Below are 12,175 nucleotides of genomic sequence, written 5' to 3'. Positions count from 1 at the left end.
ACAGGAGAGCAGCTGGAGGAAAAGCTGAGTGGTTTTCTAGCACCTTAGCAAAGCACACACAAGGCTGATAAGAGTTTCAATTAATATTCACCCACAATTTCTGCCTGGCGATTTCTAGAGGCACCTCCTCCAGCCTCCACTCATCACCCAGACATCCTTCAACAAACCAGGTAGGGGCAGGTGTAATTAATACCTGCGAAAAGCTTCTCTTGGGCAAGAGAGCAGCGTCTGCAGAGCACAAGAGGCAGCCTGGCCACGGTACAGCCCCACGGGTATCCTCGGCTCGGAGGACAACCCCAGCCCTGCCCCGTGCCAGCCATCCCCTGGCACCCAGTGCTCACCACTGACGCTTGAGACAAGCGATGCTCACAGCCAAGCAATTACAGGGATCAACCAAAAACCTGGAGGAAACAGGCTGCAGATGCTAATGAATAGTTAACGCAGGGGGCTGTAGAAGCAGATCTAAAACACCCACCACCACCCCCGTTTTTGGCAGCCTTAAGGCGGCGTGCGGCTGCTTCCAGCCTTAAGGAAAATGGGTGCTGCCAAAGAGAGAAAGCCAGAGCACAGAACGGAGGCTGGTACAGGTCCGTGCCGGTCCCCTGGCAGCATCACCACCCACGTCCAACCCCCCCAGCACCCACATCCTCCTTTCTGCACTGTTACATCATTTCGGTCCTCTGACCGCCGAGCTCTCACCGACGGGGACGGCGGTTGGCAGGGAGCATCGCGGGCAAGCCGGGTACGGATTTGGCACAGGGTGGATGATTTTAGTTGCGGGGATACCAGGGAAACCTCAAAAACCAGCTGAGCACACGTGCACACGCACAAAAATGCCTTGCGCTGCCCTGCCCTGTGCTGGCAGGGATTTTCTGGGTGCAGGCACGGGGTTTTACAAACAGGCACGTGGGGCTGGGGCTGGGCCTGCCACCTACCCCCGAGCACCTTGTAAAGGTGCTTGGAAGATGACAAAGAACAGCCAAAGCAACGTATCAGCACAAGATCGTGTCATCTTTGGCTGAGGTGCAACTTGGCAGCATGTCAGGAGAGAAACCAAGCAGTTCGCAGCGGCAGGGGATTTTTAACTATGCAGAGCAGCTTTCTTAAAAAGCCTTGATGGTGAGCACATCTGGCTCTCAGAAGAAGAGCCACGTCATTTTCAGTGACGAGCTGCAAAGACATCCTTCAGGACAACACACCCCCCTGCACCGCGGGGCACACGTTCAGGACTGACTCAGAGGGACCATCCTCGCCGGTCCTCGGGGCTGCACGCTCTGCTGCTCCGTCATCTCCCTCTCAAGCTTCAACTTCGTCACTCTGACACCAAGTAAACCAAGATCTCCATCCTACAGCAAAAAAATACCTCCACCAGGCAGTGTATTTGCCCTTCACTACCTTTAGTAGGAAACAAGTCTCCTGCAGGGAGAGATGCATGCAGCAGGAGAGGACATCTGCTCCGGCTGCTTTGAGATGGATGGCAAATGCCCTCCAGCAAGGCAGGTCAAGATGCTGCCATCTCAAAGGGCTGCCACTAACACCAGTAAAGATGGCCAGGGCTGCATGGCACCCAACCCACCGTAGCCAACTCCCGCAGCGCAGGCAGACTGCTTTGTCAGCCATCCCTGCGAGATTCAGGCTAGGAGGGAATCTATATACACGCTCCACAAAGCAGTATCTAACTGGCCTGCAAGCCCAGACAAGCTGACACTCCCTAGATAACCCCGTCATCCTCCCCTAAACCACCCCCGGCCCGTCCACGTAACCAGCCCTGCGTGTTTATGATCTGTCAGACACATGACTGTCACCTGCCAAGCCCTGCAGACGAGCTTCTTCCCCTCCTGTCCCTCTGCCCTGCACTGCCAGTCACTGCACCACCGGTCATTGCACCACCGGTCCCACCACACCCATCACCGGCAGACGGTAAGGGAGGACGCAGCTCTCGGCATCGCCAAAGAGATGCTGGCAGGACCCCATCCCAGCTGCAGGGTTTTATGCATTCCTTACTGGAAATCTTGGAGACCTTTATGGGAACGAAATACAATCATTAAAAGCTGCTTTTAAGTTTCCTAAAAGATACGACAGGCACTATCAAGGCAGGAGACGAGACAAGCAAGGTAGAGACACTTGGTGCCCAACAAGCAGCTCCCGGGGAGGAGAGGGTCCAAGCACCACCGTCATCCTCAGAGAGGTTAATCGGATACGAGCAGTTAGGCTGATGCCAGTGCCAAACCACAGCTAAGGTTAGCAGTATCTGATGGGAAATTACTTGTATTGAGCACTGTGGAGGTTTCTTCCTTTCCAAAACTAGATTTTTCTTTGCTGGTGGCGGTGGTGTGGGGGGAGGAAGGGTGGATGCTCTACAAACAACTTCTGGTAAGTTTTGTCTCCTCCTCATCCTGCCTCCTCTTCCACTGAAGTTATGTTTTTAACGGAAATTTATCTTTTTAAAAAAAAATAAAAATAAGCATTTCACTTGAAATGATGAAATTAAGGCTTAGAAGATGGGACAGACCTAGTTCAGCAGCGACCTCCCAGAGCGCAGCGCAGGCAGGAGGTTGGAGGCTGCGACAGCCCGGCGGGTGCTGGACCCTCCCCAGCCCCTCATGCACCCTGCCAGCTCCCAGAGGAGGAGGCAACAGCCAGGCCATCACCGTCACGCTTCTCTTTGCCTCGCTTCCTGGCAAGCAGGGCTATAAAGCCATTGCTCCCCGGGACAGGAGGGAGCCAGGGACAGGGCAGAGACATCCCGCTGCACCACACCCCAGTGCACCAAACAGCTCCCCGAGGTCACAACACTCACATTTCGGAGAAACCAAACTCCAGCACTGCATGTCTTTAAAAACAAAATCGGGTGTCTTCTTACATAATCTGGCTTAATTCGCCCAAAAGCTGTTGGACTGGCTGCAGTAATTCCTGGAAGCAACGCCCTGACCTCCAGCCGAGCACGATGCTCACCATCGTCCCTCCTGACCTTAAAGCCCATGATTCAAGTGTTTCCCCATTTCCCCCTACATTAGATCCAGCAGCACACAAGGGCAATCATGCCACACAGAAAAGCCCACCAGCCTCCAGGGCTTGAAAGGGATGTGCTCTTCCAAAGTGCTGTCCATCTTCTCTGGCAACAGGTCGATAGAGCAGACAGTGCACAAAGGAGCCCTGTGTTACTATGCCCGTGGATTAATTAAGCTACGTGGACAATGCAGCACAGGGTTGCGGGGGGAAAGGATGCTGGAGAGGGTCCACCTCCCTCCCACCTTCACCCCATTGCAGGTCCAGAACCTCACCCAGTATTAGGCAGTGATTCCCTCCTTCCCCAACCTGCTGGGACCACGAGACCCCCAAATCCTGCCCTTCCCCTTAGCCACACGGTAGCCCACTGCATCCCGCACAGACAGCAACTCTGCTCCAGCCTCTTGCTGGACAGAGAAGCAGCTGCAAGAGAAAGGTGCAGGCAGGGAGCTCTGTCTCAGCTCCAGAAAAGGGAGCAGAGACTCGGACCCACTGCAAACCAAGGCCAGCTGGGGCCACAAGACACTGCTGTGGTATCTGAGATAGCTGCAGTCATGCCCAGTAATTATGGTATTCCTTGGGGCGACGAACATTTAGACTCACAATGCTGCCACGAAATCAGTGCAGCATCATCCCCACACAGATAAGGGGCTGTGGGGAGATGCAGTATCTCCCAGGCTGAAAAAAAGAACAGAAACTTCAAGTTTCCACCATAAAAAATCCTCTTTGCCCTCTCCCCCACTCAAAATCCCTGGCTAACACTTGACCTGCGCTACAGGGTTTTGTCAGCAAAAGAGGCCGTGGGTAGATCTAACTCCATACGTACCCACAAGCAGTCCTGAGTCACGCCAGTAAAACCCCAGACTTTTTGTTGGTAGAGTAAAATCACCTCCCCAGCCAACGCAAGTTCCTCTCCCAGCTCTTTTCCCAGCGAACAGTCTGCCCGGGCAGCGCCTTATTAACACCAGTGAAAAACATCTTCCGTCCAAAAACCCACAGAGCCCCACGTCCACAGCAGTGGCTTCTTGGGTCACAAAATGACCAGGACCAGAAACCCGCACCCATTCCCAGGCACCCAAAGGGAAGCTCTACAAAGCACATATGAGTCTCCTCCAACAACGACTACCTTTGCAAACAACGGGGGCAAACCAAACTCTGGCTCAGCCCTGAACTGCAGCCCAGAGCTGGAAAATAAAAACAGCAGCCTTCAGGGAGAAGCATTATTCACCAAAAAAAAGCAGGGGAGCATCCCTCCAGGGAGGGAAACGGATTGCTGAAGCATAGCTAAATATTTATCACATCCAAGGTGATATTTTCCAGGCACCCACCATTATGCTAGCAGAAAGCGGCACAAGGAGGAGGGCAGGAGCAAAGCACTGTGCTCTCTCTCTGACTGATATAATTAATTTGATGCAAGCTCTATGATCCTTCAACTAGAATTAAAATGAAAACCTAGAATTAAATGAAAAACTAGAATTAAAATGAAACCATAAAATGGGATCAGAGCTCCTACCCCTGCCACCCCCCTGCCCACACGCACCCAGGGGACACCAGGCTGGTGGCTGCTCTGCCCGGAGGTGACGGGAGCCCGAAGCCAAAGCCTTGCTTCTGCAGGTCACAACCCCACATGTATTTTCAGCAGAACTGCCTTTTTTTGGGGTGGCGGCAGGAAAAGTGTGAATGGCACATGAGACAGTACAGGATTCACAGCCGACTGAATTGCATAACGGCAGTGAGCTCCCGCAGAGGGCACGGCCAGGGCACGGGAGGGACCCGTCCCCGCTGCTTATTTACCTACCCAGAATAGATGCACCACCAGAACAAGTACCAGTTCATCCCTGGGTTCTGGCATTTCTCACCGCTGATTTTTCCAACCCTTGGTGTCAAAGGAGAGCTGCTTCCCCAGAAACACAGCCTGGCTTCAGCCGGACCCTGCCCCTTCTCTCCAACAGCACCCACCTTCCCGCAGGAAGATCTCTCCCCTAAAGAGAAGGACTTGCTTTTGAATTACTCAGGCATTGGCGCTGGGTGAGCCCTGGGGAGGCCAAGCAGGTCTTCTCCCTCCAGACCCCATCCGTGCATCCTCCCTCCTCACAGCTGCACGGCTGCTTTCTCCAGCAAACTCCCCATTTTCGGGAGACACGCGTCTCCCCACCAGCACACTCCTGCCTGTCTCTCCAGGAGAGGCTTCCCGGGTGCCAGTGGCCACCCAAGCCACAGCCACAGCGACGGGTGCACGGGTCTCCACGTGGGCTGCACACGCAGGCAGCAAAATGCCTTGAGCCCCGGGGAAAGGCAGCAGCCTGGATTTGTAGGCACAGAGTCTAACACAGACCCTGCACCCTCTGTCCTGCTTCTGCACGCACCCGAGGGCTGCAAACTCCCTGAGGCTTCACCCCCTTCTGCTTTAACCCCTCGGATACAACACTGCTCCCTTCACAGCAGCCATTTCACCAAAAAAGGTGCAGACTTGGTTGGAAAATCATGCCCAGGACCAGCCACGTGTTGCAATCTGCGGCTAGAGGCTGCGTCCCTCGCAAAGCTCCGTAAGGAGGACGCATGGGCAGCTCCAGAGCCTTGTGCGCGGTTCCTTCCCTCAGTGCCACCCATTCGATGAAACACAGCTCGAGGGAGATCTGAGACAACAGAGATTTGGCAACCTGAGACAACAGAGCTTTTGCATATTTGAGTAAACATCAGACTTGACAGTGCAAGGTAAAACAGAAACCAAGCGACGTTTTCCCACACACCTGATCCAGCGAGATAATTTGGATCAAGCAGATACGAGCAATGGGAAGAGGAAGAAAGCCGAAATCCTTCCTAAGCTTTGCATAATCCCCAGAAGGTGTTTATCTTGCAAGCTATGTTTAGCGCAGAGCGAGGCAAAGCTCTCGCCCAGCACCATTCCTATCGCGCGTGTCACGGCCAGCCACACGCTTCCCCAAAAACTCCCGAGGCAGGAGACAACCCTGTGACTAAGCCAAAATGACAGCAGGCAAGTTTTGGTATGCATCTATCATGGAAATAGCCAACCTGGGAGCTTCAGCACAGCACCCTCCATTTACTACCATGATCAACTCAAGCCCAAGAAGGGAAAGCAACCAGCAAAAGGAAACCTGAGACCGTTCGCTGAATTTCCCTAAGGAAAATTAGGGAAATTTAGCTTAAATTCGGGCTGCCCGAAAGGAGAGGCAGAAGGAGCTGCTGCGAGTAGTGCTAGCAGCGTCTGCAGTCCCAGAAGCAGATGCATGCACTCGGACCTGTGACCATCCTAGCAAACCTGTTCGGAGGGCTGGCACTGCTGAGGCTGATGCAAAACCAAGGAGAGGCACGGCGGACGGCTAACAGGACAAGAGGAGAGGGTTCTGAAGAGGCAGCTGGGTCACACGCATCTGGGATCAATCCCCGTGCTGAATGCTGCCCCGACGGAGGCAAAGGAGCTCGGGTCAGATGGGGACCCGGAGCTGCTGGTGCCAGCAGAAACCGGGGGCACTCGGCACACACGCGACACCTCCAGCAAAGGATATTAGGAGTAATTGTATGAATGAACCGGTTTGTCACAACCAACAGCCCTGTGCAACCAGAAACCTGCAGACAGAGAAGGGTTCCAAACTGCCTCCGAGGAAAGCACCACGCTCCCAGGTGCTCCCGCAAGCATTGCCTTTTGCTGTCAGCCAGACCGCTTCCCCCAAAATCCTCCCGGGCCCACATGGGGCCTCGTCTCCCGTGGGTCACGAGTGGTTCCTCGGCCAGGCTCACCTCTTCCCTCCATCCACACATCCGCCGGGCAGGCGTGGGCAGCCCACCGCAACTGCAAGCCGAGCGAGAGGTCTGGGCTCAGGCGTCCCGGCAAGAGCCTTTTTAAGAAGCCCGGTTGATCTCTTTCAACACGGGACGGTGGCTGGAGGCATGTGCTCCTACCTGTGAGTCAGCAGCTCCGCTCAGCAGCACCGTAAATCGCTGCTGATTCACACCCTGCTTACACAGCAAACAGGAAACTCAGGTCCACATTCCCTCCGGTTAAGACACGGATCATTTAAAAGGGGGGGGAAAAGTCACGCCGAGGTGCATTCATCTGCTCACATGGTTCCTGACTTCAAGTTTCCAGTGCATCACTCCCAAACAAGGAATACCCCTCAAATTTTATTCCGGTGATAAGAGAGAGGCAGCAACCGTATTCCGTGTGCTCCCTCCTCCGTCCGGCCCGCGCTCAGGGCGCTGATGCAACCGGCTCCCGGGAGCACTGAGACACCAGAGAAGCCATTTCCCCATCTTCCTCAACCCCGGCACGCTGGCAGGGCCATCCCGGGCCAATGCCTGCCAGCCGGCACTCACCTTGGGACAGTGACCAGGCCACCTTAGTCACGGCGATGGTCTATAAATAACACCCGTGACACACGGTCACGTTTGCCAGCCGCGTACGGCGGAGACAATGGGAAACTCCGCCGCGGCGCTCCCGGCACATGCCGGCACCGAGCTGGATGGCAGCTGTGCCTCGGCCACCCAAGCGAACCGCCATGCTGCGGGGATGGGGATCCTCGCCCCTGGCCTTCCCGCCTCGTCAGGCCGAGACGAGGGCTCCGCTGGGCACACGCTGCTCTGAGCCAGCCACGACGCCCGCCGAGCTGCCACGGGCGGCTTCTTGGAGGAGGAAAGAGTCGGGCAGCAGCGGATGAAACCGGCACTCGAATGATCCTTTCCCGTTCTCCAGCCCAACGGGAGCTTCACCCCCTCCCGCCCCCGCAGGCTCGGCGGCCGCTCGCTCGCTTTCCCCTCCACACAGCAATGCACGCCCCGGGCTCCGCAGCTCCAGGGGGACGCGGGAGCCCGGCCCCGGCCCCGGCCCCGGCGAGCGATGCCGGGCTGCAGGCGGGCAGCAGCGCGGCCCTCGGCCCCGACCAGGCAGGAGGAGGCACTGAGGGCCCACGCAGAGGAAGCCCCGGCCGGCGGCAGCGGGGAGCCCACGCCCGGCGGGTTGGGCAACAGCCCCGTCCCCGCGGGTTACGCCAGACCCGACGGCGCGGCACAGCCCGGCCGCAGAGCCCCGCTCCCCCCGCGACACCCGGCCCGGAGCAGCCCCCCGCCCGCCCCCGGCCCGCGGCCCTACCTCTGGGCAGGGACATGGCTGCCGGCGGCCCCGCGGCCCCGGGCTGAGCGCGGCGCCCGGCGGAGTCCGGCCCAGCGCGGCGGCCGCCGGGGAAGAGCCGCGGGGCGGGGCGACGGCCGGCAGGCTCCGCCTCCAGCGCGTCGGGATTGGTCAGCGGCGGGGAGGAGGCGTGGTTACTGTCTCCGCGGGAAGAGCTTGGCGGTTCTCGGGCACGGCTGTGAGGAGGAAGCGAGTCGGGCGGGCGCTGCCGTGCAAGCGGGGCGTCCCCGCTGTCGCCGCCACCGGCGTGACCCCCGCCGGGGCACCCGCGGGGCAGAGGTGGCGTTTGGGGCGCGGAGCCCTGCCGGCAGCACGGCCCAGGGGGCCTCCGTCCTGCGCCACGCCCCCCTAGCAGGGGGGCACGGAGCGTGGGGGCAAGGGTGGTGCCGGACTGGGAGGCTGGTGCTGTGCAGCTGAGACCGGCCAAGGTCATCGCATCTCCCGTGGGTGCCTGCTTCTTCACACCGTGGTTCCCGCCAGTGGGTCTGGCTGGAAAAGCGATGGGGATTTATTCCTCCCCGAGCCACTGGGGAATCAAGCCCTCTTGCCCAGCAATGTGCTGTGACACATCCTGGGGCGAGGATGCTCCCCCAAACTCCCGAGCTGGGCTGCAGAACATAGCGGCTGAACACGACGTGAGTGATGCAGTTGAACAAGCAAGAAGGAGATTACAAGTGCTATTTTCTGTCTGAAATTCCTAGCGTGATCCGTACAGATACGAAGGAAGAGTTGGAGGGGTGGCGACTGCAGACAGCCCTGGTGAAATCACAGCTGGTCTGTCACAGCCTGTTCTCAGCGTCGCGTTTTGTAGAGCATTTTGGATCAGTTTGAGGGCTGGAAAACCTGCCTCAAAACCAGACACCTCAAGGCAATCGCTGCAGGGGGGAAGGAGCTGGGCGGGCTGGGGTCTGCATCGTGCAGAGGACTGGTGCCTCAAACAGACCTGGAATCCAGCAGCAATGGCATCAGATCTGGCAGCTGCAAACTGAAGCTAGAAAGGTTCAAATGGGAAATAAATTACAGGTTTTTAACAGGGAGAGCAATTACCTTCCCAAGAGACGTAGTAGATTCACCACCTTTCAAGTCTTTCAACACAGGCAAGGAGTCTTTCTAAAAAAACTCCGCTCCAGTTCAACCGCAGGGTTATTAGCTCTGATGCAAGAGCTGCAGATGTCACTGCCTGGGCTGGGCAAGCAGGAGGTGGGAGCAGAGTGGGCCTTTCTGGCGTTTAGCCGTCCGAATCTCTGAATCAACAACAGGGTTTGAGCTCCAGCCCGGCTGATCTGAACGGGTTTGGGCTAGGCCAGTGTTTGGGTGCAAGATTCGGGGGGTGCTGCTGCAGGGCAGAGTGTCATTAGCACCTTTGCAAACGTGCAGCTGGATGTGGACCTGCAAGGACCGGTGGGACCGGCTTTGACACCCGCCCTCGGCGCTGGTGGCACCTGGGGTGTCGTTGCAAGTGCAGGGCACGACCCTTGTGTCCCCAAGCACATTGCATACTACGCCATTCCTCCGCCTGCATCCCCAGGCATGGCTGGAGATCGCCGCTGGCCCTGGCCTCGGCTGCAATTACAGGGATGGATGAAGCAGCCACCCAGCTTTTATTCACCCATCTTGAATCGCCAGGCACTTCACAAGCAGGGGTTTGTTGCCTGCTCCGAGGCCTTCCAGCGCAGGAGCACGAATGGAAATTTGGGTATGCTTGGCATCAAAATCCAACAGGGTGGGAAGGTGTGGGGCTGGGGAGGGAGCCCACCGACCTCCGTGGGCTGCGAGGAAGGGACCAGAGGCAGCATATGGTCACCTTCTCTTCAGTGGCAGGGCATGGGGACCTCTTGGGAGCACCTCTCTTTTTCTTCTGCAACCTCTCAGTGCCTGCCAGCCTTCTGCCTGCACCTCCTCTGTCTGCCCGAGCTGCAGTTGTTGGACCCGGCAGACTCTTTGCTGGAGAAGTGTATCTGAAAGATCAGAGGCAGCTGTAATTGCTGGCCCGAGGCAGAGGGAATCATCACAAGCAAAGGCAGAGCGAAGCGTCCCGGTGGAGCCCGAGTGCTCCCAGAAATTTCAACAAGGGTGCTGGATTTTTGGAACCCCTGGAAGGCCACTCCATGTTTCTAGGGAGCTGTAGGTAAACCTGCGGGTTTGCAGGCTCTGGAAGGAAAGCCCGACGGAGGGAGAAGGAGGGAGGGAGGTGTGGGTGCATCCCAGGGCCAGACCTCACCGGACACGCTGGGGCCTTTGCTGCTGGCGCTCGACGCTCGACTCTGGCGCTGGTCCCTCGCTGTGGGGCTGTGCCAGGCTTGGTTTGGAAATCCATGGCAGGACGGGGCATCCCCGGTGTCCCCGGCACAGCGATTGGGGGGATTGCCGAGAGAGCCAGGGGGGAGCCCCTTGCCTTTGTCTGTGCAAAACCTGCTTCTCCTTTCCCCTCTCTCCTAGGGCTTCCCAGCAAAGCGACTGACTTTCCCCCAAGCATCGCTGTGCTGAAGGGCATCAGCGCTCCCTCATAGCCCCAAGCCGGGTGCAGGATCGGGCCCCTCTCTCCACCTGCCCCAGGCTCCCCCTTGCCCTTGGGCTTGTGCCACTCATTTACCTCCCTGAAAAATTGCAGCTGTACTTGGCCCAGCCGTTTGCAGCGTGTTTGCCTTCCCCTGCTCCCGGTGTTTTGCTGTCTTCCCGCACCGCCATACGGCATGGGAGCACAGGCGGAGCGAAGGCTGCCAGGGAGGGGATGAGGAGAAGGACAGCATCTCACCACCGACATTTTCTAGCCTTTCCTGAAGCAGGAGGGTAACAAAGCCCTCTCCCCTAGCAGACAGCTATTTCTGTGGGTGCTGCAGGTGCTCGTGCTCAATGGGAGCAGGAGAACGTGACCCCGACGGGTACAACACCAGCACCTGGCACCGGCCGATGGAGCAGCACAAAGCAAACAAATCGAGTGGCCTGATGAATTAATCAGCTGATGGACTCTAGCTCGGGGAGCAGGAGCCAAAGGGATGAGTAAACAAAGGCGAAGCTACACGAGATGGTATTTAGGTGCAGAGTAGCTGCCAGTGAACTATTACGAGTTCCAGATTAATTCTAGGTGTTGCTGCTTTGCCTGTTGCACAGGCAGCCACCAGCCTGCCCCAGTGCGCAGCCGGCGTGCAGGCACCTCGGACAGGCCCAGCTCCTACCTCCGAGAGCTTTCAGTTCAAATATATCGAGGTATTGCTGCTACAGCTCCACGGGCATGGAGACAAACCCCCCTATTTCCTCGCCCAGTTTTGCACGTGGTGGATACACCGAGGTTAGCGAGCAGACCCTGATGGACGTGATGTGGTGCGTGGAAGCTCAAGTGCTTCTGGTTTTGAGGGTGCGCTTAGTGCAACTGTCCCACAAACAGTGATTTTGTGGGACATCTGTGTCATCCCCCCCGGCATCCGTGGTGTCCCGTGACAGCTGATGCACAAGGTTTCCTTTGCTTTTGGGACCGCTGGGACGAGCACCTCGGAGCTGGCTGTTCACACAGCAGTGCGGCCACCCCGACAAGCCTCCTGGGGCTTTCCGGGCTTTTTCTGTGCTGCAGGGTGGCGGGACGTGGCATTGCCCTGCTGGGGCACTGCTGGTCCCCCCTGTGCTGGCCGGGCAGAGCATCGCATGGGGGCCGTGACCTGGGGCTTCCACTGCACCCCGCAGTGCCAGCGCAGGGCAGCAGCACAGCACCAGTGCACAGCCCCGTGTGCTGGTTCAGTACCAGTGCAACAGGGCAGTGACAGCGCAGCACCAGTACACCGGGGCAGAGAACCCAGTACATGGGCGGGGTACCCAGTACCGTAACTGCGGGGCAGTACCACACAGCAGGGCAGTACCAGTACCCCAGGGCTGGGCCCCAGTGCAGTACCAGTAAGCCAGTACAGAGTACCCAGTGCAGGACCAGTACCCAGTGCAGGACCAGTACACCAGTGCAGGACTAAGTACACTATTGCAGGACCAGTATACCAGTGCAGGACCAGTACACCAGTGCAGGACTAAGTACGC

The 12,175-nt window shown here is 57.7% G+C and overlaps 1 protein-coding gene across 1 annotated transcript in view; it reads right to left on the bottom strand.

Annotated features, from left to right (window-relative positions):
- The window catches only part of MAP2K3 (mitogen-activated protein kinase kinase 3), a 35,836-nt gene extending 27,233 nt beyond the window's left edge, over window positions 1–8,603 (bottom strand). The window contains exon 1 of the mRNA XM_072878067.1: window positions 8,117–8,603. Within this exon, the coding sequence (XP_072734168.1) occupies window positions 8,117–8,588 (472 nt within the window). The 5' untranslated portion in view covers window positions 8,589–8,603. The remainder of the gene's footprint in view (window positions 1–8,116) is intronic.
- Between the last annotated feature and the right edge of the window lie 3,572 nt (window positions 8,604–12,175).

The sequence above is a fragment of the Ciconia boyciana genome, chromosome 13 (assembly GCF_034638445.1).
Source record: "Ciconia boyciana chromosome 13, ASM3463844v1, whole genome shotgun sequence".
Taxonomy (NCBI): Eukaryota; Metazoa; Chordata; class Aves; order Ciconiiformes; family Ciconiidae; genus Ciconia; species Ciconia boyciana.
This window is presented reverse-complemented; position numbering and strand designations above follow the sequence as displayed.